Source organism: Eretmochelys imbricata, chromosome 2 (assembly GCF_965152235.1).
Source record: "Eretmochelys imbricata isolate rEreImb1 chromosome 2, rEreImb1.hap1, whole genome shotgun sequence".
Classification (NCBI taxonomy): domain Eukaryota; kingdom Metazoa; phylum Chordata; order Testudines; family Cheloniidae; genus Eretmochelys; species Eretmochelys imbricata.
In genome coordinates this window covers 74,426,035-74,453,647 of record NC_135573.1, presented here as the reverse complement: position 1 = coordinate 74,453,647, position 27,613 = coordinate 74,426,035, and the positions used below count along the sequence as shown (strand labels likewise).

The window sequence follows — 27,613 nt, the reverse complement described above, 5'->3', positions numbered from 1 at the left end:
AATGAAACACGTTGTCCAACCCAAAATAAAATGTGTTCATTTTTTTCAGCTTTTTAAAATTATTTTTAAAATAAAATGTAAGTAAATTTCAAAATGAAAAGTCATTTCAAATCAAAAAATCAAAACATTTCATTCTGAAAATTTGAAATGTTTTTGATTTTTTTCAATTTTTTTTGACATTTCAACAAATATGACTTGTATTGTTCTTTTAATACAAGACTGTTCCATGTTCATGGGTCAACCTCTATATACTCAGGAAGTTGTAAATTCCATAAACAGCTGCAGAGCTAAAAAATATGCATCCAAGATTAGAATTTGTCCTTGATTTTCTAAAAAGTCTGCTATACACAGTTCTGTCACCCCAAATGTCCACTTTGTGTATTTAAACACACACATAGTGTTAAAGCTGAACTTGAGAAAAGTGATGACAAATACTCTGCAGAGCGCGGCAGTAGCTTTAAGGAGCTCACCCTGGCAAAGCCTGAATTGGTTTCAATGCCAGTTTTCTTGATTTGAGAATTGACAAGAAAACAATGGCCTGTTTTTATCCATATACATTTCAAAATGCCATCTTCATTAATGGTCTCTCTTTTTCAATTTCGTTTTGGCTGCCAAAGAGATACCTGGTAAGTATTTTGTTCTCCTTTAATACATTTTCATTGTTGTTCAAAGAATGTTTAGCAGAGTCCAGCATCAAGTGTGTAATAATCTTTGAATAGTCCAGTGTTTTCGTTGTCCAGATAAAGAATAAAATGCAGAATATATATAAATCTCATGTAGCTGATATGAAATGCTAACTAATACCGCTGTTCACTGGCAATACCTAAATTTCCAGTTTAAAATTCCCAGGCAATTAGTATCTTACCAACTAAACAAACTGCAAAAAGATGAGATTTTTTTTTTTCACCCTCTAATCTCAGTTTCAGTAACAATAGTAAGTAAACCATATCAGGCAGAAAAGTCAATGTATTTTTTTTTAAGTTGACAATGTGCCTTTAAAATGATTACAGTACATTATTTTAAAGCCGAGATGGCAGCAGGGGTTTAAAGTCTGTTGATAGAGGTTCGCCATTTTTGTACTAATTATATTTTATGGGGCATTTCAGTGGGCTTGGTAAACATTCTGCACAATAAATTATTTTTCCAGAGTAGGAAAAAGAATCAAGCAAATGGCTCAAAATGTGCCTCAGAACATATAAAAACCTGATGTTCATCTATCTCATTCCTGTTATGGCTTTTTATCCCCTGTTTTTAAAAGAAACAAATAACCCTTTAGTTTGGAGTGATTGGTTATTTATAGCAGAAGATATTTGCTGTCCCTTTACCGCGAGCAAGAATATCATTAATCTCTGTGTAAATACTGTTGCTGATGGTTTGTTAAATATAAATAAAATATGCTTAGCTATTTTGCCTTCTTTTAGGCCTCCCAGACCTGTAACCAGCATGAATGATACGCTATTCTCCCACTCTGTTCCCTCAGGAAATACTTTCACAAACAGAAGGTGAGAGCTCATCCTTTCTTACTTTTAAAACAACTCACGTGAATGGAAAATAAATCCCTGATTTGTTAGGTTCTTTGCATTTTACTCAATGAAAATGTTAGTAGAACACGGTCTCAGAAATATTCCAACCTTTTGTGGATTGAGTTTCAGTTATTCAGATGGGAAGGCCACATTTTAAATGCGTGCCCCTGAATTTGGGCACCCAGTTCCACGTTGGCATGCTTACATGGGCACTTAAGATGCTACAGTGCATGTTTGGGTGCCTAATTTTCATTGTTAATGCTCAAATGTAGAATTGGGCACCCTGATTTTTATAGGCTGATGTTTGAAAATTGGACCTCAGATCCTAAGTCATTTGGCAGCGTTGGGCAGGGAGTAGAAGTTGGAATGTGAGGGTGTACATTGCGTTAACAAGTTACTAACTTGTTATCTTTGGGGATCTGAGTTAAAATTTCAGCCATGTCATTAATGGAAATGAGTTTGGTGTTCTAATTTAGATCACAGAAACTCTTTGGAGGATAAGTAAAAGAAAAGGAATTCCTTGAATTTTTAGTGTACTGCATAATTAATCTAGCAAGCATTTAAAATTTTGCGTAGGGCTTATAAAAGTTGGTCAGGATAGTTTTTATGTAATATATAGAGAGTATATTTAGGATCCATGGATATGTTTCTTATACCCAGTGTTCACTTGGTATTAACTAGAGATTGAATTGAGTCAAGACCACCTGGAACAAGCACCCCTGAACTGGGGGGGGAGAATTCAAATCCAGATCTGAACTTGATAAGTTCATTTATAGTATTAATTGCAAAGCCTTGTAACATAGAATACCAAATGGAATGAAACTGCAGCTACATATTGACTCAATCCCCCTATGGCCCAGAAATGTAGTTTAACCATTGGTACTACTCTGCAAATATAGTAGTGACCTCAAGGCTTCTGATTGGCTCACTCATACAGCCAGTAGAGGGCAGGACTATGTTAAGTCAATGTTTGGAAAGATGTTGAGACATTCCTTTACCTGTTAAACAAATCAGAGAGGTCCCTTCCAACCCTGATATTCTATGATTAAAGGCCACAACAAAGAAAGAAGTGTCTTGAAATAGGGTGGCCCTTTAGGAAACAAAGCAGAAAAGAACAGTCTAAACACATCGTTCCCAGAGAAAGGGGGTATGTAACCCCATACACCGTTATATGCCCAAGCAGTCAAAATATCTGGGCAGCATTTACTACCAATTACATAATCTACAGAAAAAAACTGTAAGTAAATGGTCATAGTCAGGATACTGGAAGGAGAAGCACTTCTCACTCTAATGGAGAAGGTAAGCAAAGTGTAACCTTTGGCTGCATCTGATTGAATTGCTCTTGCTTTAGGTTTCAGTGCTCAGAGACCTAAAATTACCAACTATAATCTTGGTAACATAGGTATTCATGGTTATTCTTTCAGGACTGAAAACAAAGCCAAAGTATACCACACTACAATATAGTCTCAAGAATAAAGATGTTTTGCTCTCCTAATAATTAACTTTTTGTTATCTGTAAACTATCATTGTTACTAAAGTGTATGCAGCCACCAAGAAATCACAATGCTCAATCAGCAACGCAGGGTACATAGTATTTTAAGACAGGTGCCCAATAGATTTTTAGTTACAATATTTACAGTGGTATTTATTGTGCTACATCTTTCATTTTATACAAAGAATTACTGATACCTTTTTTGCTTTAGTTTCTTTGTTAATTCAAGTCCTTGTCTTTCATTATCAGGATCAAATGAAGGTACATTTCTGGCACTTTAGAATTCCTTTTCTCCTGGAGGAAGGGAGTGTCCTTTACACATGAAATCAGGACTTATCAATGGAAAATGCCCTGCAGGACATGAGGAATTTTAAAAGCCAGAGTTCTAGATAGACCTTTTGGTAGGTGGATAATATGGCATCTTTCTATTATGAAATGTTCTTGTGATGTCATGGACATTCCTGGTTATTTTAGAGTTAACAATGCCCTGAAATGTAAAATAATATCCTATATTAAGCCTCTCGTAACTTTCTGCATTGCAACTTGTTTTTGTTTTCAACCCTAATTCATTTGAATCATATCTTTTTTATTTTGTTTAAAAAAAACAGTATTCTGTCTAAAATGGTTGTGAATTGAACACACTGACTCCACTGTCAGCCTGCTACTTTGTGTATTTGCATAGGATATTAACAAGGTTTCATTGTTTGAATTATTCAGGTTACTTGAGGGTATAAATGTAGCCAGTCCTGTAGCAGATGAGCATTCTCTTATAAAGCTGTATGTAGATCAGCTTCACAACAATTCACGGTCAGTATGAGAACACTAAACCACTAATAGCTATAGTTCAATAGCTGATGCACTAAATCATTAGCAATTTAGCAGAATTACCAAAGATTCTTAAAGGAGGATCCTTTATTGATAGAGGACTTACGTGGTTTTAATTAGACTTTGATTAAACTTCACAACTGGCCTTAGAGTTTGCAAAGCTTTCTGGCTTTTGCACAGCACAAATCTTTCAAATGTTTTAATAACTCTAAATAGGACTATGTATGACACATGTATTTTGTTCAAACGGACCTGTACACCTTTAAATTTCCATTTTCAGTATGTACCGCTGCTTTTCCACACTCCACAGGAGCCTGAAAGAGAAGCACATAACAGGTTGAAAACCATCCCAAGTTTCACAATGATCCTGTTCTTCCTCTTCCAGGGTTTTTGCTGCTGGTGACTTCTTTGGATCAATTCCACAATACCCCTTTCTCCTTCCCCTCATACCCCTCCTCCCAGGGGTTGCTCCAAACAGGAATATTTTGCATTCCTTGTCAAATTGGTCCACAAAGGGAGAGATCCAAATCCTAATGAAGTCAATGGGAGTCTTTCCACTAAAGTCACTGAGCTTTGGATCAGGCCCAGGTGCTTGATCACCACACCCTTCTTCACCATTCCCTCTCATTTTAACAATCTGAATGAGGCTTTGTTTCATTTGGTACAAAAGAAGGAAGTGGTGCAGCTGGGCAAGACCAGTCTCCCAAGTTGTTTTCTGTGGAGTATAGTCACCTCTCATTTTCTGAATCAGTCCTTGAGCATCAGCTATTCTTCAGGGAGAAAGCATTGGTGCTGAGACGCTGCTTTTCTGAATACCATGTTCCTCGATCCATATTTGGGGAGTAATAGCACCTTCACTCATTCTCTTAGGTTTTGTTATTAGTGCCCTGGTAAAATCAGTCCTCTTATGGGAAGTTTTTCCTATCATGCATCAAAAAACAGGTTTTGAAAAGTCTGTTGGCAAGTCTGCCAGCTTAATACTAAATAGTTAGTGATTCATGTTTCAGTCAAAATTGTAAAAACTCACCACTGAATCTCTAGTTGATCATCATAACCCTAAAAGCTATCCTGACTGTTTTCCACAGGCTGTTTTTTCCAATTTGTGGTCACTTTAATGTGTGTTGTGGTCTGGTTCAAACAGTTTTGTAACTTTGAAGAAAGATTTTCACAGAAATAGATCCTTTTTACAAAAGGCAATTTACATGGTCCGTCATTTTCAGTATTCCCTTTGCAGTTGTTTCAAGTATTTGTATTAGTGTGCAAGCATTCTCCTTCAGAACCAGCTTCTCAGTTTGCTCCATCCCCCAGTGCATCTAGAATCCTGAGTGCATGACATCAAAGTCCTTTGCTTACAGAAATGAATGTGGCATCATACGTTCATCACTATGTCATCCTAATTGCTGGATTAAATGAGACAGAGAAAATGCACTGGGAAGGAGCAAACCTTTGTTAAAGAAAAATTATGAAGAACATCTGAAAGATAAAATGGATGTTTTTCATTGTCTGCTATTTGAGATGGGATCGAGCCATGAAGTTTGGATTCATAATCAAGCTTTCCCAACATTCAAAGGTGTTCAGATTCAGGTTTTTGATTCAACCAGTTTTCAACTGATCTATTAGTTTCTCTAAGCCACCCCAGAACAAAAGCCCCTCTTAGATTCATTTAAACTGTCCTAGTTTGGGCCACAATGGCCATCTGAGAGCAGCAGCTGGAGTAGGCCTTATGCCAGCTGTGAAATCTGTCATAAGATACATTTTATAGCTACAAACGGCACCATTGGTGGTATCAAAAATACTGTGCTCAGCTAATTTTTTTACTCTTCTTTGTGCAGTGCAGGAGCCACATTCAAATACCATATTTTAAAAATAGGGAACAAATAACCAAGCACACATTGTGACCATCTGATATAAACATAGTCATTAGTTGTGCTGCCAACTCACAAATAATTAAAACCACAAGTCCTATATTTTCCTTGCTTGGCTAACATTCTTTTGTTGTGATCTGGGGCTACCTGGAGGGCTGCAAAATAATTTAGTGGCTTTACGTGTAGTGCAGTAATCAGGGAAATGTTAATGTACAGTGGGAAATACCCATATAAATTCAATGAACTGAATATCTGGCCTAGTGTAAAAATAAGTAAATTGGGCATTACAGAGCCTGTTGGCCAATTCAGGGTGGATAACTTTAAACACTGTTTCAACTTAATTAAAATCTATTTATTTTTTTCCTTTGGGTAGCTCTGCACTGTATCTGCGGTCTATTGGTGCTGATCCAAGGTGTTCAGATACCATGGTGAGGGGTGCAATAGCTCTCTTGCTCTTTCTTTCTCTGTATATATCTGTTTCCCTGGAATTATCAGTGTACAGGGCTTGGGGAAGGGGCAAGTACCAGAATGATTAACTACATTCCCGCCCCCCGTAAGTTGTTCCTTCTTTAAAAAACTAGGACTGGAGTGAATGGGAGCTAGTCAACGCATTATGATTAACTTTAAATTGGCTGCAATTGTGTGTCAGATTAAAACTTGTCATGGTGGTATCAGTTGCCCAAATCCTGGATGAAGTCACAGGGTAATTACTGTTGAGTCATTGTGGCAGGTGCCTCTTGTTAACTCCAAACAGGATATAAAAGGTGTTGGATAGTCCCTCTGGGCAGAAGTAATTGGGGCAGATGAGGTCAAGTACAGACATGTGCAAGCACACACAAAGGTTAGGCTAAGGTATATTGGCTACCGGTGATGTCTGAGTTACCTCCTTTTGGAGGTCTGGTCACTTGAACTATATATAGTCTTTAGATGTTCTGTTCAACACAGGGTGGAAATCCTCTTTCAAATTCTCTGGTCAAATTGGCCAGTGATCAGCCTGCTGATGGAAAGGTTTGTAAATTCTGATTGTGTATATAGCTAAATACAACCTAAAAATGGTGCCATCTGTGTAAATGTGAGATCATTTAGGAAGTTACTTCTGCTCAAAATTAGGTTTTTACCCCTCCTTTTGGTGGAAAATCATTTTTTGGTAACTCATTTTCCTCTCTTAGCAAACTCTGTTTTTGTATTCAGTGTTCTTAGCTATACTTTATAATGTATGGTATCCTGGAGTTCTCAAGCATGTGTATATATTTACTGGAAATACAGTACTTAATAATTTCACAACTTCCGTTGTTGCTCATGCTTCTTCACACTGATGCACCCTGTGCTGCCTTTTTTCTACTAAATCTATATGAGCAAATTCGGAGAGTTGAAGTGGATGTGTGGTTGTATATACATACTGTATACTAAGATACCTATGCTAGATAAATGCACATCCTAGATATCCTCTCATCTATACATCTGTTGAGAGAGATGAGAGGATATCTGGGTCCTATATTTGTCTAGCATATGCAGAACAGAACACAGCACTTCCAAGATGAATGGAAAGAGGTAGAAAGATAATGTAGTGTACTGTATTGTTTGATAAAACATGTGATTTGTGTAATAAGGAGGGTGGGGACACAACCAATTTGAAATCTAGTGAATTTAAAAAGATTTATAAGTTTGATTTTTCTTTTACCCTTGAGTTCCACAGCTGTTTGTGATTTTGCAATTACATTTTCTTCTTTTTACAAATGTTTTTCTCTTCCCATTGTTGTGTAAAAGCCTCACATATGTGGGAAACTGACAGACACAGGCCTTCTTGTGCAAATCTTTAAACACATGAGTAACCTCACTCTTGCAAATATGCACATTTTCAGTGTGTCTTTGTGTTTGCAGGACCAGGCACCTAACTGGCTATAAACAAAGGGCCAGGTTCTCTCCCTATCTTCTGTCCACTTTGCACTGAGTAAGGAGGGGCACAGAGTGGCAGAATCTGGCCCTAACTGGCCTGCTGAGAATTCTGCTGGCATAGAGGAGCTCTCAACTAGTATAAAATGACATAACTTGTTCTTCTGACAGTTGCCTCTCCCGATCCTGGTGTAGTCAGGAGGGGATGTATTGGAGGTAAAGTGGAGTTCACCTGCACTTTGCCTGTCTGAACTGATATAAGGTCCCTTGAAAACCATAATCAGCTGGGGTAAGTTAGCACTTTGGCACTTGTGAAAGTATCCCCCACAGCCTCAAGTTGGCCTCTAAGTCTACTTTCCCATTTTGCACATGCAAAAATAGGAGACACCTGTTTTGTGTTTGTGAATCCCACGTCTGGCTCATGAATTATGTAGCTGGGCATCCAGCTGCCCAATTTCCCTGTGAAAAATGGGTGTAAGCTCACTTTTATAGGCAAAATCAGTTGTGCACCCAATAGTGGGCACTCAGAATTGGAAGCTGAAAGTTCAGCCCTAAAAGATACTTTTTGGGGGCTCTGTGGTGCTTTTTAAAACATTATACTTCTATATGGATGATCTAAATAAGAGAGTCTTCTGTGGACCCTCTGGCAAGCCATGGGACAGGGAGGGCATCAAGGGTGGGGCTGCAGTATGTAGCATTGTAGAGATTTTGGTCAGTGCTGTGGTCCATAGGCAGTGAGAGACCGGCTGCTGTAACTTAGACAAACTTGCTCCAGGGAAGCGTAAGTTACACTGGAGGCTTCTCCAGCCCCATATTGTGAGAGCACAAAGATGGTTTCAAGCCACCCTGGGCTGCAAGTTTTGTGCTACCCCTCTTAGTGATGAAGCACAGAATCTCACTGCTGAGGGGTGCTTAACTGGTGTTTCAAACCATGTTAGCTACCTGATTTTTAAAAGTATCTTTTTGTCATCTAGACGGAGCCAGTGCATGGAGAAATCAAGTCATGTCACCGTGTCATGGCTAGAAATCCCTCAGGGCAGTAGGTCACTAAAATTTTTCCAGGGTTATTCCCTCCAGAAGGGTAAAAAGAGAGGGTCAGGAACTTCTCTAGCAATATCAGTTACTGCCATTTCAGATGTTCTACAAAGTGGGTGTAAGTTCGCTTTTGTAGGCAGAATCGGTTGTCCACCTAATAGTGGGCACTCAAACTGGAAGCTGGAGCTGAAAGTTTGGCCCTAAAAGATTCACTTCAGATGTTCTACTAGATGTTTTTAATAAAAATAATTACAATTAGCTGCCATTTTTCAGAACCTCAGAAGGGGAATTTTTTCTTGTTCTTTCCTTTGTCAGATAATGTTCATTGCTGTGTTTTAGTGCCGGCACCTGCCCGTTATATAGTCATTTTGGAACAGTATTGTTCATTGTCATTGCTTTGCTGCTGCTTTTCTTACATCTGACCCAGTGAATGGTAAAACATTTAGGGTGCAGTTCTGTCTCCAGTTAAGTCAATGAAAGTTTTGCTGTTGACTTCAGTGGAACCAGAATTTCATCATTAATTTTCTTAGATATCTAGTTTTAAGAGTTAGGATGAAGGGCAGAGCTAGTGCAAATATGTATTTTTATCAAGATGACTGGCAAAGAGGGTGGCGGAAAAGTTGGTGAAAGCACAAAGTTTAGTTTTCCATAACAGATGAATGCTTCATCTTTTGAGTTATTGAGTGGCATGGTACCATTTCTGTCCTTTTTTTTTAATGCATTTTTTCTTCCATAACTAGAAATGAAATGCAGTGAAAATTGTAGCCTTCCAGCGTTTATCTGGAATTTTGGTTGAAACTATAGTAAAGAACAGAATTATTAGACATGTAGATTAACACAATTTATTGGGGAAGAGTCAACACCGCTTTCGTAAAGGGAAACCGTGCCTCTCCTATCTATTAGAAATCTTTGAGGGGGGTCAACAAACATGTGGGCAAGGGTGATCCAGTAAATACAGTATATTTGGACTTTCAGAAAGCCTTTGACAAGGTCCCTAACCAAAGGCTCTTAAGGAAACTAAGCAGTCATGGGATAAGAAGGAAGGTCCTCTTATGGATCAGTAACTGGTTAAGACAGGAAGAAATGGGTAGCATACATGGTCAGTTTTCAGGATGGAGAGAGATAAAAATTGGATCTGTACAAAATATTCATAAATGATCTGTAAAAGAGGTAAACGGTGAAGTGGCAAAGTTTGCAGATGATACAAAATTACTCAAGATAGTTAAGACCAAAGCAAACAGCGAAGAGTTACAAAGGGATCTCACTAAACTAGTCGACCGTGCAACAAAATGGCAGATGAAATTCAATGTATATAAATGCAAAGTAATGCACGTATAAAATGATGGGGTCTAAATTAGTTGTTACCACTCAATCAAAAGATTTTTGAGTCATTGTGGATAGTTCTCCGAAAACATCAACTCAGTATGCAGCAGCAATCAAAAAAAGCTCACAGAATATTCAGAACCATTAGGAAAGGGATAGATGATAAGGAACTAAATATATTGCCACTATATAAATGCATGGTACACCCACACCTTGAATACTGCATGCAGTTCTGGTTGCCCCTTTCAAAAAAGATTTATTAGAATTGGAAAAAGTACAGAAAAGAGCAACAAAAACAATTAAGGGTATGGAACAGCTTCCATATGAGGAGAGATTGAAAAGACTTGGAGTATTCAGCTTGGAAAAGAGACTATTAAGGAGGGATATGATAGAGGTTTATCAAATCGTATATGATGTGGAGAAAGTGAATAAGGAAGTATTATTTACTCCTTTACATTACTCAAGAACAAGCGGTCACCCAATGAAACTAATAGGAAGCACATTTAAAACAAACAAAAGGAAGTATTTCACACAACACACAGTCAGCCTGTGGAACTCATTGCCAGGGGATGTGTGAAGGCCAAAACTATAACAGGGTACAAAAAATAATTAGATAAGTTCATGGAGGATAGGTCCGTCCATGGCTCTTAGCCAAGATGATCAGGGATGCAACCATATGCTCTGGATGTCTCCAAGCCTAACTGCCAGATGCAGGGGATGGATCATTGGATGATTGCCCTGTTCTGTTCCTTCCCTTTGAAGCATCTGGCACTGGCAACTCTCAGAAGAAAGGATACTGGGCTAGATGGACTGGTCTGACCAAGTATGGCCGTTCTTATGTTCTTTATAAATATTCCAGTGGGGATTGCGTAAACAGATAGATAAATAGCAAACAATTTTTCTCCTGTGCACAAATGACTTGATCTAGATCCCACTCAGACTGTCATAAAGCAATGAAGTTAGGGTCCTTGGAAACACTCCTTAATTATAATCCTTTGAAAACCTGATTGATGAATGATGACTTAAACTTCCGTATGGGAGCTGATAGAGTGGTGGCAGAGTGGGATAAGACCAGCCTCAGGGAATGATTAATTTGTTATACAGTGGATATTTTTACTCTCCAGATCATCAGAACCTTGTCTACTCATATGTACCACAAGCAGCTGACCCTTTGAGTAGCATTACTATTGTTCTTGGAGAAATCCCTGCAGTGCACTACTCACAGACAGACACAGACAGACAATCTTTGGTCAGAAGATGCCTGAATGTCAGTAGCCAGACCCCAAAGAAGATTGGTGACTAATTCAAATGGAGAGAGAAAAGAAATAATTTTCACAAAAAATGCAACAGCATGAGAGATGAATTAAGATTTAAATCTCTCCATTTTTATCCAGTATCTTCTTTTCTTCCCCAGGCACTCAAGTATTTCAGCATCAGGAAATTACTGTGACCCTTTAAATATTTAAACCTAAAAAGAAAACATGACTGACAAATGGATTATAATGAAAAATAGCAAATATATTTGATGGCATAAAAAGAACATAGTACCTCTTAAAAATTAAATTGGAGCTACCCCACAGAAGGACAGATTCAATTAGATGTAGACACTTCCTTGGCTACATCCCCATTGAGATCCACATATAATACTTCTGGGGACTATGCCCAGAATCTCAGGATTTAAAAACTGACTCCTGTCTTCCCTCCTTCTTGGTCAGTGACAACCACCAGTGCTACCTTTGCTGACTTGGGGAGATGTATGTCTCCGCCATATGCTCCACATACAATAGCAAATAAAGAGAAAACATAATTCAACAGGAATCATTCCAGAAATACCCTGTCCATTGTAGAGTTTTCCCCACTTGATGTAAACGCTTGGTATGCTAAGATTCAGCATCAAGTATGTAGCTCAAACGTCACCTGAAACTACAGTAGCCTCCAAACAGCCATTTTTTTTATTGAAGCTTGTTTTGTTAGGTTCTTCCCTTGCTGTAGGTATTATAGTTTAGAAGGGGAAGAACCTCGACAAGCTTCTGGCTTTTGGTTCAGCTCAAGGCTCTTGAATGAATTTCCCTGAACTCTCCTTTAATGAACTGCAATCGTCATTGTTTACCCTCTTCATAGTTTTCCTGTCTTATTAACTAGCTCTCCTTACAAGAATAATGAAGTAGAGCAGAACAAATTGCTGGCTAGGGCTGCTCCAGCTTTCTTGAAAGGCAAAGGGTAAGTTAGAGAGTATATTGGTAGCTTGCACTAACACAACTACAGAAAAAAATCTTCTGTCTTTCCCTCACTTTTTTCCTCAAGAAAATTACAGTATCTCTATAACCTAACTAACCCACTGAACTAAGTAGGCTTTGTTTAAATGCATATATTTCTATACCTATTATCTTGATCTGACACTTCCAAACATACTTAACTCTTGATTTCAATCTGTTAATCATACGTACGTGTGTGTGTGTGTATATATACTACATAAATTATTTTTATTATCTATATAATGTGTATTATATATAAAACCTATAATATATTAAAATTGGCAAACTTCATAATCTGTACTATTTTTAAAGTAACTTTCTTTATAGGACTACACATGGCATGATCCTGCCTGGTGCTGAAGCTCCTTCAGCTCCCATTGACTTCAACAGGAGTTGAAGGTGTTCTGCATGTTCTAGCAGGTTCTCTCCATCTTGCAGGATCGGTTGCCTAATCAAGTTCAATTGTACCATTTTAAACAACTAGAGTAAATAAGAATTTCAACACTTCAGTTTTTTTCTAAGAACATTTATTGCTCATTCTTAAATTCCCATTTCACAGTCTTACTTGCTCCTGCTTTTTCTGTTTATTTCTCTCTGTCTGTCCGGATCACACCCTTTTTTTCCCCAACCCTGTTTCAGGTTACAGTACAGCCTCGATGTTGCAGACAGGCTGGCCGATGAACATGTACTCATCGGGTTGTATGTCAACATGCTCCAGAGCAACCCCTCACGGTTAGTGCAGGTTTGGCACCTTTGGGGGTTCTTTAGCAAAGGGGCATTGATCTGCTTAAATTAAATCACAACCCAATACACTTAGTATTTTCTAACCGCTCTAGCAGAAGCAGATATTTTAAAACATTAATCCAAAGAGTAGATGTTTGTGCTTTCAAGACATGACTCCTCCCAGTGCTGGCGGGTCATGGAATTGCTAGCATTCTTTCTAGGAATGTTAAAGAGCAAAATACTGTAAATATTTGCTTGGCTAAAAATTACCATGCAAACTGGCTTGTGACACAATTTAGGAGTCAGTACTGTACTTGTTGATGGTACATAAACCTATCCACACCAGTGATTTAGAAGCTTTCTCCTTTCAAGGAATTTATTTTTGTGGTGGCACATAGTGTGCAGTTCCAGTTTATTGTGTAAGTGAGAAACAGTGGTGGTACAGTCAAAAATAGGAAATGGCTTATTAGCTCATCAGAAGAGCAGCATTGTTTCAGTTGTCTCTTTGTACATAAGTCAGCCATTCTTCTTAAATCTGGCTGTCTTCTGCCATGTATAAGCCTGTGTCTATATATTTTTGCCATTATCTCTAACTCAGAGCAAAGTAGGGCCAGTTTTGAAGCAGGTAAGCTGCATATAGCTCTTTTCTTCTGCCTACTAAACTTTTAATGCTATGTCCACTCAAAAATATCTGCTGCCATCAGGATTGGGATGGTAACCTCACCGCAGGCCAGCCTAGGGTGAGGAAAAGCTGGCCTGCTGTGCGGTGGCAAGGAAACCTTCCTCCCTGCAACTCCACACCAGGGAGATGGGGAGGAGTTTAATATGCAAATAATTATAGATTCTTCTTTGAGTGCTGGTCCCTATTTGTATTCCATACGTATGTGCACCGTATGCCTGAGACTGGAAATTCTTGCAATTCTGTCCACGCCTGCCCCCTGAATCTCCTCGTGCTCAATACCAACAGTATAAGAGGAGGTGCAGACCATCTCCCTCCCTCTCTCCCTCCAATTCCTTCTTACTGTTTTATGGCCTTAATCCTAATCCTCTGTGTCTGGAGTTACCCTTGTAATGCCTCTGTCTCTGTAAATATAATTGTACACAGTTGGTTAGTGGTTTCATCATGGTTTCTATAGTATTCTACTAGTTAATGTAGCTTAGTATTTTCTCTGCCCCACTTTTAGAAGCAGGACTATGCCCAGAATCTCAGGATTTAAAAAGTGACTTTACTGACTTGGGGAGGTGCATGTCTCTACCAAGTGCAATATTTGTTGCTCCTTCCCACCTCGGACCGAAGAGCATAGAGGGAAAGGGCTCTACTCCAAGTATTTCATAGTTCCTCCCCAAAAAAGGGGAAGATGAAGGCCCATTCTCAACCTATGTCAGCTAAATATTTTTAATCACAAATTAAAATTCTGCATGGTGACACTGGCATCAGTAATTCTCTCCTTAGAAAAAGACATGTTTCACAGCTCTTGTCATCAAAAAAGCTTACTTTCATGCTCAAATGTTAGTCTCTAAGGTGCCACAAGTACTCCTTTTCTTTTTGCGAATACAGACTAACACGGCTGCTACTCTGAAAATTTTCATGTGGACATTCACTCACCACACAAAAGGTTCCTCAGATTTCTGCTGGGATAACTGAACATTATCAGTTCAGGGTACCCTGTTTGGGCTGGCAGCAGCATCCAGGGTCTTCATGAAGGTCTTCTCGTTTGTGCTGCTACCACTGAGATAAAATGGCTACACTATCTTCACATACTTTACTCCGGGGGGAATTCTGTATCACTGCGTGTGTGCAGAATTCATGTCCCCTTCAGATTTCTTTGCTTCCCCACAGGAAAATGACTTTCTGAAGGGGAAGCAAAGGGAAGACTCGAGCAGTCACCTGCTCCTCCCCAGCAATGTGGGCGTGTCATTTTGGGCACCTGGAGAAGCTGGCAGAGAGGTAAATCACTGCAGGGAGAGGTGCAGGGGGCCAGTGGCTCCTACTCTGTGCCAGGCTCATCTGCTAGTCCTGGCTGGACTGGAGCAGACAGGACTTGCTCTTCCTCTGAAATGAGTGGCCGTAGCCAGATCAGACCCCCACCTAGAAATCTCCCCTGGCTGCAGGAAGCTCCGCGTGCACACACGCACACTCCCCACCCCCGTTGCTCCTCAGCCACACGGGCAGAGGTCACTGTATGGGGAGGTGCTCCCCCGTCCACCCAATCCCTTTGCACCTGGACCCTGCATACCAAGACACCATCCCCTACACACAGAACCCCCCCCACTGAGCCCCTACACCTGAACCCTCACCCTGCTGAGCCTCACCTCCTGCAGTCAGACCCCCTCCCCCCCCGAATGCCATCACCCTTTACCCAGACCACCCCTGCCAGTGAGCCCCCTGCACCCAGACCCCCAACCAGTTGCACCCGGACCCCTCCCCCAGCACACAGGCCCCCCTGCTGAGCCCCATTGCCCCTGCACTTGGAACCCCCCAAAGAGCTCCTGTGCCTCCAGATCCCCTCGCGCCCCACGCTGAGCCACCCGCACCCAGATTGCTCCACACAGAACCCTCTCAGCCCACACCTAGATCCCCCGACGCACTCTTAGATCCTGCGGGCTTTTAAAGCCAGCCTACCCACCCCCCGCTTCTACTCCCCGGTGCACCTGGCATAGAGGGGCAGGGCCCTGAGGCCTTTCTGAGGCAGGCCTGGCCCTTGCTCTGTGTCAGGGTAGGTGCAGCCCCATCACCGAGTCCATGTCCCTTGGGGGAGGTGCAGGCTGATCTCCCACCTCTGGGCAAGCAGTGGTCTGTGCTCCCTATTGCCATGCTGAAACCTCCACATTTTATTTATTGACAAATAATATTTGCAGAATTTTAAAATATTGTGCACAAAATTTGGGTTGTATTTTTTTGGCAAAGAGTTCCCTCAAGAGTAAAAATTGCTTCCAACAGGTAGATTCTGTCCAGAGAGCAGTTTTGTCCTGGCTTTGCCTCCTGGCATCCATGGGGATCTGCCTAACCATGGAAGAGTCTGCTCTGGCTCCCACATTACTCATAGACTTTATAAGGTCAGCCCTCAACTTGACTGCAGCAGGAGCATACCTACAGACTTTATGCCATGAACAGTGTGATAAACCAAGTCTCTCTCAAACCCCAAATAACACTCCAGGTCTTTCTCAGCTGGGCCACAAAGCCTCCTACTATGGTTGCGGGTGAGGACAAAGTAACAAAGCTCAGCCACCAGGTGTGCCAGGGCCTCATCAGGGATACTGTTTCTCACAGCTTGTAGTCCATCCTCATGTGGAATATTGGTGTAGGGAGAGTGGAATATTGGTGGCCAGGATGGTGTTTTCAGGAAGATCACCAATGCATTGTAGTTTCCTCAGGAAGTTGGTGGTATCTTGAAGATAGCTAGGAGTGCTGGTAGCGTAGGGTCTGAGGAGAGAGTCCAAATAGCCAGATAATCCTGCTGTAAGAGTGTCAATGACTGAGATGATGGGGCGTCCAGGGTTTCCAGGTTTATGGATCTTGGGTAGCAGATAAAATACCCCTGGTTGGGTCTCTGGGGGTGTGTCCATGTAGAATGGTAACATACAAAAACCAGTAGGAGAACACTTCAGTCTTCCTGGACATTCTATAACAGATTTAAAAGTAGCTATACTTGAACAAAAAAACCTTCAGAAACAGACTTCAAAGAGAAACAGCAGAACTAACATTCATTTGGAAATTTAACACCATTAATTTGGGCCTGAATAGGGACTGGGAGTAGCTGGCTCATTACAAAAGCAGCTTTGCCTCTCCTGGAATTGACACCTCCTCCCATCTGTTATTGGGAGTGGACTACATCCACCCTGATCAAATTGGCCCTGTCAACACTGGTTCTCCACTTGTGAGGTAGCTCCCTTCTCTTCATGTGTCAGTATAATAATGCCTGCATCTGTAATCTTCACTCCATGCATCCGATGAAGTGGGTTCTATCCTACGAAAGCTTATGCCCAAATAAATCTGTTAGTCTTTAAGGTGCCACCAGACTCCTTGTTGTTTTTGTGGATACAGACTAACACGGCTACCCCCGCTAATCTGTATAGAGTTTCTTAGGAAATTATGCCCACCATTATCAATTTTGTTTTTACTTCCAGACTTTCCTACTGCTGTAGCATGTCACTTCAGCTAATGCACTAGGAAATGTTGTGTCAGAACCCTTTTTATAAAGACAGTGAGCGGCTTCCCTTTGGAGAGTGAGTGCAGCGGCTCTCTAAAATGCTAGTGTCTAATTCTGCTCTCAGACTTGTATGTCACTGCTACTGAAGCCAATGGGAGCTATCAATGGATTTTGGAGGAAGGAATCTGCCCAAACCTTTAGTGTAGTCCAGAGTCTGCTCCTGGACTATGGGGCCAGTCTGAATTTACTATGCTCCATTGCTGCTGTAATAAACAGCAGACTGAATTTGTTTTGGAGTGAGAAGATCGGATAACAAGCCTTTCAAATGCTACTATCCTGTGGAATTTCATTTGTCTCCATATTTCAACAAACAAGACTTTTTTATAATGTTTGCTTAACAGCTGCCAAATAATTGGATGGAAGTGTGTTCAGAGTGACTCTCCCTTCCTAGGCTAGTGAAACTTGAATGTGTCACATTCATGGTGCATTTTTATTTCAGAGCAGAACACCAGCCAGAGTACTCTGTCAATGTTCCCTGCTGGCTTTTGTCTTTTATTCTCCTAATTCTACCTGATATCAGTAAAATTTCTTCCTATTATAGTGGCAAGTTCACATAAATACAGTTAAGGTTGTCTCCACGTGTGCAGCAAAAACAAGATATAAATTGTGCTATAGCACATCCCTTTCATGTTTCTGAAGGGTAGCTGGGGAATGAATGACAAAGTCCTTGATTTGTGCAAATAATGGAAGCAGACTATAGTACAAAACATCCAATTACTGACATTTAAAGGTCACAGTACTAGCATCCTTGATTAAAAAAAGCTTCAATCAGTTACATGAGCTGCCAACTTGACTTTGACATGGAAAATTAGCTTCAAGAGACAGTAGTCTTAGCCATGCAGCGAAGAATGCCCGCCAGTAGTCTATTACATTTTTTCTCTGCTACCAAGTGAAGAATAGAGAGGAAAAGAATAGTTACACCTTGGGAAAGATAAGAAAAGCAAACATTCAGAAGCTTCCTGGTGTTTCTGTATGGTTTCACCGCTATAGACACTAGCGTATCCTCAGATGAGCACTATACTCCCTGATAACTAACTGAAGTTTATTATCATGAAGTGCTAAGTGACGTCTGCTTTCAAGACTGATACGATTACTATTAATCATGTTATGGTAGCTCACCTGCCATATGCCACATAATTTCAAATAGTGTTGCGGCTCTTGCATCTATTCAGATACTACTGGCAGTCTAACACAAACCCGTACCAACAACAAAATTAATGATATGGGCTGGAACGTCACCTGGAACTCAAGTCATTGAGCCTAGGTATTGCAGCACATTTCATAACAAATATCTGACCCCCATCCCCCATGACATAATAGTCACAAGAAAGTAAAATAAGAATGCATTGGTAGCCTTAAAGGGACACCATAAACAAACCCCAAAACCTTAAAGGCCCAGATCCCCAATGGGTGTAAATCAATGTTCTTGCAAGGTCAGTGGAACACACTGATCTAGATCAGCTCAGGATCAGCTCCAATATTTTTTCAAAATACTTCTTATGTGCATTGGAAATAAATTAGATTTTTAAAATTACTTTTCACTTCATATGTTTACTTCTTACATTTCATTTTCTATCATTTGGACACTGGAAGTACAGCCCCCAGGCTCATCAGTTGCACTTTCTGTTTCTCACACGCTTGTTTAACGTGGTGATGTCTGATCCTCAGTACTTCAGAAGACTATATAAACAAAGAAATAATCTATTTATTATAAACTAATTTGTCCAAAGCATCCCTTGTCCCTGCAATTTTAAAATGCAATACAGTTTAAAAATATGTAAAACATTATCATTTATTTCTTGAAAATGTTTGATTCATTTTAGATTTCATAAAATCTTTGTCCCGATATCAATAAGCTATTTCTAAATGCCCCTTTAATTCTGAAATTTCTGGGTTTTGTTCATTTAAGTTAGACACATCACATTTTAGTAATTTAGGCAAAAATTTAATGTGTAAATAGGAGGGGATCTTCAGTTGATAGTAAAATGGTTTCTCGTGGTTCCTAAAGAAACCTGGATGTACTGTATAGAACTATATTGATTCACATTTCTATGCTATTAAAGACTTAAGAGGGTTAAATATATTCCACATTACTTTATAAGATACTAAATGTGCACAGAACTCTCACCAGCGTTCAGATAATAAAATCTTGGTGATTTTAAAATTTAAAAACTATTACAAACCTTAAAAAAATAAAATAAAATCAGACCGCTCCCAGTTTACAGTGTCTTATACCTCTTAGAATATGCTTTTGGTGTCCAGAATTAGATATTCAGTTTATTCACATTTGGAAGAATATCCCTACAGATGTGATGGCTAGAAAATTACCCTTTATGTTTTTTAAATGAAGGCTTAAGTTCTGTAGAATAGGAATATATCATGAAGCCCTTATTTGATACCCCTATGGCAAGACTGTGGGTGTTTGGTGTTCTGGAGGCATTTGTAACCAATAATGACAATATCAAGCACATAATGAGAAGCCCCATATTACCTACTGGCTAATGACTTTGTTGGGCTTGTGGGGCAAGCTGATGCTCATTTCAGTTTAAGCTATTGCACAATTCTGATCAGACTTACAACAGGAAGTCCCACAATGTTCATGGTGCAGCAAATACTTCAGTTTCCCATATTTAGGCTGAAGAGATTAAACCAGAGTGAGCTCATCTAACTGTCTTAGGAGACACTGCTTCAGTAGAAAAGAAACCTTATGAGAAATATCATTAATTTGAGCTATTACCTGATGCCAGAAAACAGTGTCCAACTCAAGTGAAAGGAATAGGAGATGATAGTGGAGGTGAGGGATCAACCTTAATACACCATGGTCATGCTCTCTTCTTTTGATAAAACTAGAACAAAGTAGATTCCTTTATCCACAAAAACAACGAGGAATCCAGTGGCACGTTAAAGACTAACAGATTTATTTGGGCATAAGCTTTCGTGGGTAAAAAACCCACTTCTTCAGGCTGCATCTGAAGAAGTGGGGTTTTTTTACCCATGAAAGCTTATGCCCAAATAAATCTATTAGTCTTTAAAGTGCCACTGGACTCCTTGTTGTTTCTGAGGATGCAGACTAACATGGCTACCCCTGTGATACTAGACTCTTTTAGATTATTAACGGTTAGTTGGATTCAGCGTCTCCCCAAGAAAGACCTGCAATAGAAGCTAGGAGCCTTAGTCTTGTGGAACCCCTAGCTAATGTGGTGTCACAAAGAGCCTGCTCCACCTTCAGCAGCCAAGGAAAAGAGAAACAACAACAGCTTGTTTTAATGGATTTGTAAACACTCATATGGGCTTGTTGAGGCAGAACAATTCTGTCTTTGCGGTAGTGGTTCCTGGCAATGTACCTGTAACTATAGGAAATAGTTTCTGTGAATGTTACATGTAGTGTTGTTGAAGCCAAGTCGATCCCAAGTTATTAGAGAGACCAGGTGGGTGAGGTAATATCTTTTCTTGGACCAACTTCTGTTGATGAGAGAGACAAGCTGTTGATCTTACACAGAGCTCTTCTTCAGGCCCGGGAAAATAACTCCAAGTGTCACAGCTAAATACAGGATGGAGCAAATTGTTTAGTTAACACACGTTTCAAGGGACCATTCAAGGTGAAGTGGTCTATTGATACCCCTCTAGTCATAGGGAGGAAAGGGAGTGAGGAAAGAAATGCAGCTGCAGGGGAGTGGGCAGGAAGTTGGTAGTGGGTTACAGATAGTTGTAATAAGCCATAAATCCAGTGTCTCTCTTCATTCCATGATTTTTAGTGTTTAGGAAAGTTACAAATTTAAGTTCCCAGGCTCATCTTTTGAAAGTGTTATGCACACCGCCAGCGTTAGACTTGCTGGGGCCCAGGGCAGAAACTAAGGAGTTGGGCCCCCAACCTGCCTCCCTTACCTGCTCACACATTGGATTTCTGCAATGTTCTGAAGCCGAAGCCTGAGCCCTGCCACGTGGGCCTGAAGACAAAGGCCAATCCCGGCAATTGCCCTGCTTGCTACCCCCTAATGCTGACCCTGGCTGTTCAGGTTCCTTTGAGGATGAGGACATTTCCTTGACTGTAGCAGCCTTATCACAGAAATGAGAAGCCAACAAACTTAGGGAGTAGGAAGATGAGGTGGGAAGTTAACTGTTATCAACAGCATGGACTTCAAAGCACCAACTCTGGTTGTTCTGTGAGCTCTTTGACAGTACAGTTTTAAGTTGATTCTCCATATAATTTTGTTCTTGGAACAAGTCACGGAAGTAAAGAATAGGATAACACAATAAACAGCCTTTTGTCAAGTCACCCTCCTAAGACAAGTAAAGAAAAATGTGAAAACAAAATCAGCATTTGCCAGTAATATTCATACAAAAGTTCTCTTTGAAAAGGGGAGAAATGCTACAATTTGAGAGTTCAGGTAAAATGCCTGATAGTCTAATTTTCCCCACCCCAGCTCCCTACTTTAGCAAAACTGAGGGTGCAAGTCCATCCATTAGGTTTCAGAATCAGTATACTAGCCAGACAAATATTTGAAGCTCATCAATTGTTCATATAAACACTTTACGTCAGAAATGTTGAAATCATGAGATTTTTCAAAGGGATACCTCATTCACCCTTGTGAATATCCCAAATTCTACACATGTCCACATAATTTGTGAATATGCTTTAATATTGCACTCTACCTTTATTCATGAAGTTGTGGGGAAAAATATAAGCGTATGAATTGTGGCACATCATAACTCTGCAACTTAAAATCTTGGACTGTCCAAATTAAACACATTGTTCATACACGATGGTGAATGATCATGTACACAGACACATTTTATTCTGAAATGTATCTTGGCCATTATATTTCTTCTGAAATTCCACAACATTTTGAGGCATTACTAGCCCACAATTCACACACTGCTACAATATGTACCATACTGTATGCATCTATGTGTAAGTGCATGCCCCAAGGCATTTAATATAAAGTGAGATAACTATAAGAACCAGAAAGTTGAAGTGACTTTATGCATTTGTAAAATTATTTCAATTAATCCTTTTAACTACACTGCAGATTTATGCTACTCTGTCAATCTACATCATAATCTGTGATTTTTTTCAGGGTTTATAATATGGTTGTAAATTGCTACACAAATGACAATTGAAGCTGGAATACCCACTTTTGTTACAGTTATAATATGATGTCTTATTGCAAAACACTGAAAATGAACTATGTAGTCACTAAATTAATCTTTATTACATGGTTTGTGTAATTTCGTGGGGCTGAGAGTTATTCCCCTGGGGTGGGGGTCATTGTTTTTCACTTGGGTAATATAGTGGTACTGTAGATTACGTATGTAGAAGAAACATAGCGATTATAAACTGGGAATTTATTCAATTGTACAATCAATAAAAAGGGAAAATCACTTTGAGCTTGGTTCTTCCTTCACATGACTGTAAACCAAGAATACATCGCAATTGGTGGTGTAAGTGAGAGTAGAAATAACTCTCTTGTATATACAGTGAAATATATTAAACAGAATTTTTACTAAACTAAAATGACAATTAGTTCTGATAGTACTAGGAGTAGAAAAGAAGTGGAATGAATAGTCAGCCACCAAGGCTTAGTTCACCCAGCACGCATCTCTGGTTAACTCTTCATCACTTTGTTGAATTTCTAACCTTCACTCTGTTAGTCTCACTGGTATTCTGAGGATAAGACAAAGACAAAGTTTCCTTTTCTCTCTCCCTATTATCTCAGCAAGTCAGAACAAGTCAATATGACTTATGGCTCCAGGCTGCCAACCAATGAATCCAAGCCACTACCCATCCTTCAAGCATAGCTTCTAGCTCCCAGTGGAATCCTTCAAGCATTAGACCCCCCCCCCCCATGAAAAGATGCACCTTGTGGTTCCTTGAGTTACTGTGGGATCTCTCCAATTTCTAATGCATCTCAAAGCAGAACACACTTATATAACACCTTTTATTATGAGTTACTATTTCTTTTCTCTTATCTATAATTAAAAGCCATACTCTGAGCTGAAACTTGGTTTCTGAAGGTATTATTTAGGATCACGTCATTATTTTCATCTTTCTTCCTTTTATCTGGTTTTGGTCTGCTTGACTCTTTTTTAAGTTTTGACTATTTATTTAGAAAATTCAACAGGTTTTCAGTTTTTTAATTTTGCAATCATTTGACTAAAACATGGCCTCCATTTAAAACAGCATTTGTCCAGTGACTAGCCTATAAGGTGAATGATCTGATTTGCCTTTGATATTCCTAGAATAAAAAATATAAACTGTTGAGATATTTTAAAGTGATTCTAGCATATAAGCAGTAAATTTTTTTAAATATTTTTCCTAATAACAAATTTTTGTTAAGATTCTGAATGAGGGACCAAAGTAAACTTTTAGAAAATGTGGTGCCTAATACAGCTGTAAGAGGAAGCAGGATTGTATTAATTTTAAAATCAATAGAAGTTGTGGGGCAATGGCTTGTCCCCACATGACGATCTGAAAATTTACTTCTAAGTATCAGAAACTGAGAGAGGAGGCTGAAACCGGTTATGTTTATAGATGATTCAACAAAGTTAATATATAAAAAGCACACACTGATCAGTGACCCTGGACTTGACTGGTCTCTGCAGATTTCACCCTCCTGCATCAACAGGGGCTACTGGACCCTAGGAGGGATTCACCCCTTTGGAATTTAGAGAAATTTTGGAGGTTCCACCTTAGGGAGGAAGCTTATATACTGACCAGCTGCATATCTGCCCTCCCCCTCAATGGAGTCAATGAGCCATTTATGCCACCACACTCACTTCACCCAGACTTTCCGCCAGGAGAAGCCTGGGTTATACATGCAGCAGCCAGCGTAACCCAGGGTGAATTGAGCCTTCTCCTGTCGGTACCTGTGTGCAAAGCAGGGTAGGTTATTACTTAAGGGCAGCCTTCATTTCATTTATTCAGCATTTGTTAGAAGCTAAACCCATGTTTTCATGTAGTTCTGGGTATTTTTCTTGTAAATTCTGGAATGAGAAATAAGGGACTCTGATAAAGTGACTGTACTGTGCTTTCTAAACACTGATGCCTCTCTCCTTTTCCCCCACCCCAACTCTGAGCAGCATGCTTGACAGTGCAGGCCGTCTAGATGAAGAGCACAGACTGATCGCCAGGTATGCAGCGAGACTAGCAGCAGAAACTACTGCATCAGTAAGTGGTTTTAATTGGGGGAAGGTAAAAGTTTCCTTTTGTTGTTTCTGAAGAGCAAGGGCTTGTCACAATCAGAAAATTTACATCTGACAACCTTGATGGTTCACAGATTATTTTATTGAGGATATTGTTATGTAATAAAGAACAAGAATGCTTTCTTGCAGCTACCTTAACAATGTAGAGTGTATATATTAACCTAGTGATGTTTAAACAATTCAAACTAAGGAAACTGACTGCTGCCCTCACCCACCGTTATTCTACCGTCTCCAAATCCAAAAACAGGAAGACAACTTGGGACCCCTGAACTCAAACTGGATCGGAAAATATTGCCTAGATTGACTTTGGTTATAAGTTAGCGATTTACTTTAAAGGTAAAAACTGAGGTGGTAAATCTATTTCATTCCTTAGCTCAAACACCAGAGCCTTAAGTGCTCAGTATTTTAATTAATGGATGACTATAATGACCCATTACATTAGCCTTGGCTCTCATTTTCATTTCAGAGAAATGATTATGCTACTCTGTGAATCACAGGATAGAAAGGGATGACAGGCTAAAAACTTACTATATTCAGAATTAAAAGACATTGAAGCAGGAACCTAATTGAAGTGTATAAAATCTTAAGTGGCGTAAATAAGGTCAACCCAGTTATTTTTTTCCCATCTCAGCGCATTTGATAGAACAAAGAAGCATAAATGAAAGTGAAGTGAAAAGTAGCTCTGTACAGAATAGCAGGAAGCATATTTTCACTCTTGAAATCTATACTGTGGGGTCAGCTGAAAGAGCCAAATAAGGCAAGGTTGTTCATGTTAAAACTGTGGGCCACATTCAAATCAGGTGAAGGCAGTTGAGCTGCTGTGGAGATGAATTTGGCCCATGGTTTTTAGCCATCTATCATATAAGACTTCATAACATTGAAGGAGCGGGGGCAGCAGGAAGGAATGCACACAATCTGATCATCTCACTGTCTGTTGCCTGACAATCAGTCACTGTCAGATTCAGAATGCAGCGCCACTCAGATTTAAGGCAACCTCTTATCTGTAGCTGATTCATCTTATAGCTGAAGGATGGTAATTCTTTAGCTAATCAAAATGCCCTGCGAATTATGTGTGTGGATGGAAAACCCTTCCTGAAGACTGAAATGTCATCTGTATCTGTCTGAGTTTTCTATACAGCACCTATCATCATGACATCTTAGTGCTATGAATCCCCATGGAGCCAGAGTATCTACACAAACAAGAAAAAGATGTGGTTTGGATGGATATGCTAAACTTTCCGCTCCCCACCAATATACCACATTTTTTTATGTCTTTTAAATATACACTACAAAGGAGAAAGCAAAGAAAGGCCTTCTGTGAACAGGAGCTCTCAGAACAAATGTGGCAACCACAAATTCTGAAGCTCACTTTAGCAGCCAACTGGTAGATTAAAAAAAACTATTAAAAACATTGTGCTTTTCAGGCAGCCAAGCACATTGCTAAGGCTGGACATGCAGGGCTAAAGGGCCCAGTTATTTCAATGGTACAGTATATCAGTTTGTTTGGTCTCCTCTTTGGATGTGCTGCAGTTTTCCTTGATGGATAGAATATTAGTGGGAAAATATACAGGTAACAAAAACTAAAGTTTTAAAATTAAGTAGCTAACTAAAACCAGAAATGTATTTCCCCTAGGTGTTATGTGGAACAGAGTCTAGCAAGAAGAGGAATATATTTCCTTTTTGAGGGCTAAGTCTGCCAAGTACTGTAGAGGAGATGCTCAAGATTAGGCCCCATGTGTCAAAGTTACACTTCAGATCATTCTTAAAGTGAGAGACAGTCCCATTTGCAGTAGCTGAGGGCACTACCTCATGATCCATTTTTAAATCTTTATCTGTACACCATGGAAAACAAAACAATTACTTGGATGTCTTTCTTGATTAGGATGCTTCCAATGGCTCTATTAATCCCTGCACTGCATCATGTATAAAATGTATAAAATAAACACAGTGACTTTTGATTATTGCTGGCAAACATGACAAAGGGAGTACTCCAACAAAGTGGTAGTGAGACTGGTTTGAAATCCCCTGATGGGAAAATGGTTCTGTTGTACATTAAACGCTATGGAACAGCTCTTCTGAAAGTGTCAGTAGAGGGTGTATCAGAGATTCAGTCACATGGACCATGCACTGAACTGCAGCCTGAATGAAAAGTGGATGATGAATGAGGATTTAACATGGAGAAATCTGCTGTTCTTTCAAAGAATTAAAGGTTCTTGGGACAAGTGGAAAGCAAATGTCTTTTCCTTTATTTGGGAGGTGAAGTGGGATGAATTTTTGTCTTGGTTTTTGTTTGAGTAGAAATTCCTTTTTTCTCATGTTGCAAGTCTCAAGAGCCTTGTCTACAGCATAATAATTAGGAGCCGTATTATAGCAACTGCCAGTAACCATACACCTTCATCAGTGTGAAGCCACTGCTGCAGATGGGGTCAGGCATTTTTATCAGTTTTTCCTGGAAAGCTCCTTGGAACAAGTTGGAATGACATGGTGGTAAACATTCAAGCATTATCTAGCTTAGTGCTTTCACTGGTATTACTAAATTGTGCTGTTGCACCGTTGGTGGAACATACTGTAATATGGATTCTTGTTTAGTTTAATTTATTAATTTATTTTTTTATTTTAATGTAGAGGGCCCAGGTCCTCAATGGCATTTAGGCTCCTAGGTGTCTAAATAATATCTTTGAGGATCTGGGCTGACAAGTCTAACATGATGCTATCGGCAAGCAGATTTCATTGAACAACCATTGATCACACTTTAGGTGCAGATGAGTGCATGGACATATTTAATAACGCAGCCAAACTCTTTTGCAGCAGCAGCAGGGGCAGCAGAGAGGTGCCTCGGATATCTCTTTCACCATTGATGCAAATAAGCAACAAAGACAGCTGATTGCAGAACTTGAAAACAAGAACCGGTAAGAGTATCCAGAAAACGCCTGCCTTTGTTGAGTACCGCACAATGTACGTCTGTTTGTTTTTAACATTTCATAGAATCATAGAATATCAGAGTTGGAAGGGACCTCTGGAGGTCATCTAGTCCAAACCCCTGCCCAGAGCAGGACTAATCCCCAACTAAATTATCCCAGCCAGGGCTTTGTGAAGCCTGACCTTAAAAACTTCTAAGGAAGGGGATTCCACCACCTCCCTAGGTAATGCCTTCCAGTGCTTCACCACCCTCCTAGTGAAAAAGTTTTTCCTAATATCCAACCTAAATCTCCCCCACTGCAACTTGAGACCATTACTCTTTGTCCTGTCATCTGCTACCACTGAG

General features: G+C 39.8%; 1 protein-coding gene across 1 annotated transcript in view; it reads left to right on the top strand.

Moving 5' to 3' along the window:
* Positions 1-27,613, top strand: part of DTNA (dystrobrevin alpha) — a 129,547-nt gene that overhangs the window by 62,218 nt on the left and 39,716 nt on the right. Inside the window, exons 9-16 of the mRNA XM_077809016.1 lie at positions 618-626; positions 1,422-1,502; positions 3,733-3,822; positions 12,099-12,176; positions 12,851-12,943; positions 24,226-24,313; positions 26,974-26,982; positions 27,157-27,257. Of these exons, the coding sequence (XP_077665142.1) occupies positions 618-626; positions 1,422-1,502; positions 3,733-3,822; positions 12,099-12,176; positions 12,851-12,943; positions 24,226-24,313; positions 26,974-26,982; positions 27,157-27,257 (549 nt within the window). The remainder of the gene's footprint in view (positions 1-617; positions 627-1,421; positions 1,503-3,732; positions 3,823-12,098; positions 12,177-12,850; positions 12,944-24,225; positions 24,314-26,973; positions 26,983-27,156; positions 27,258-27,613) is intronic.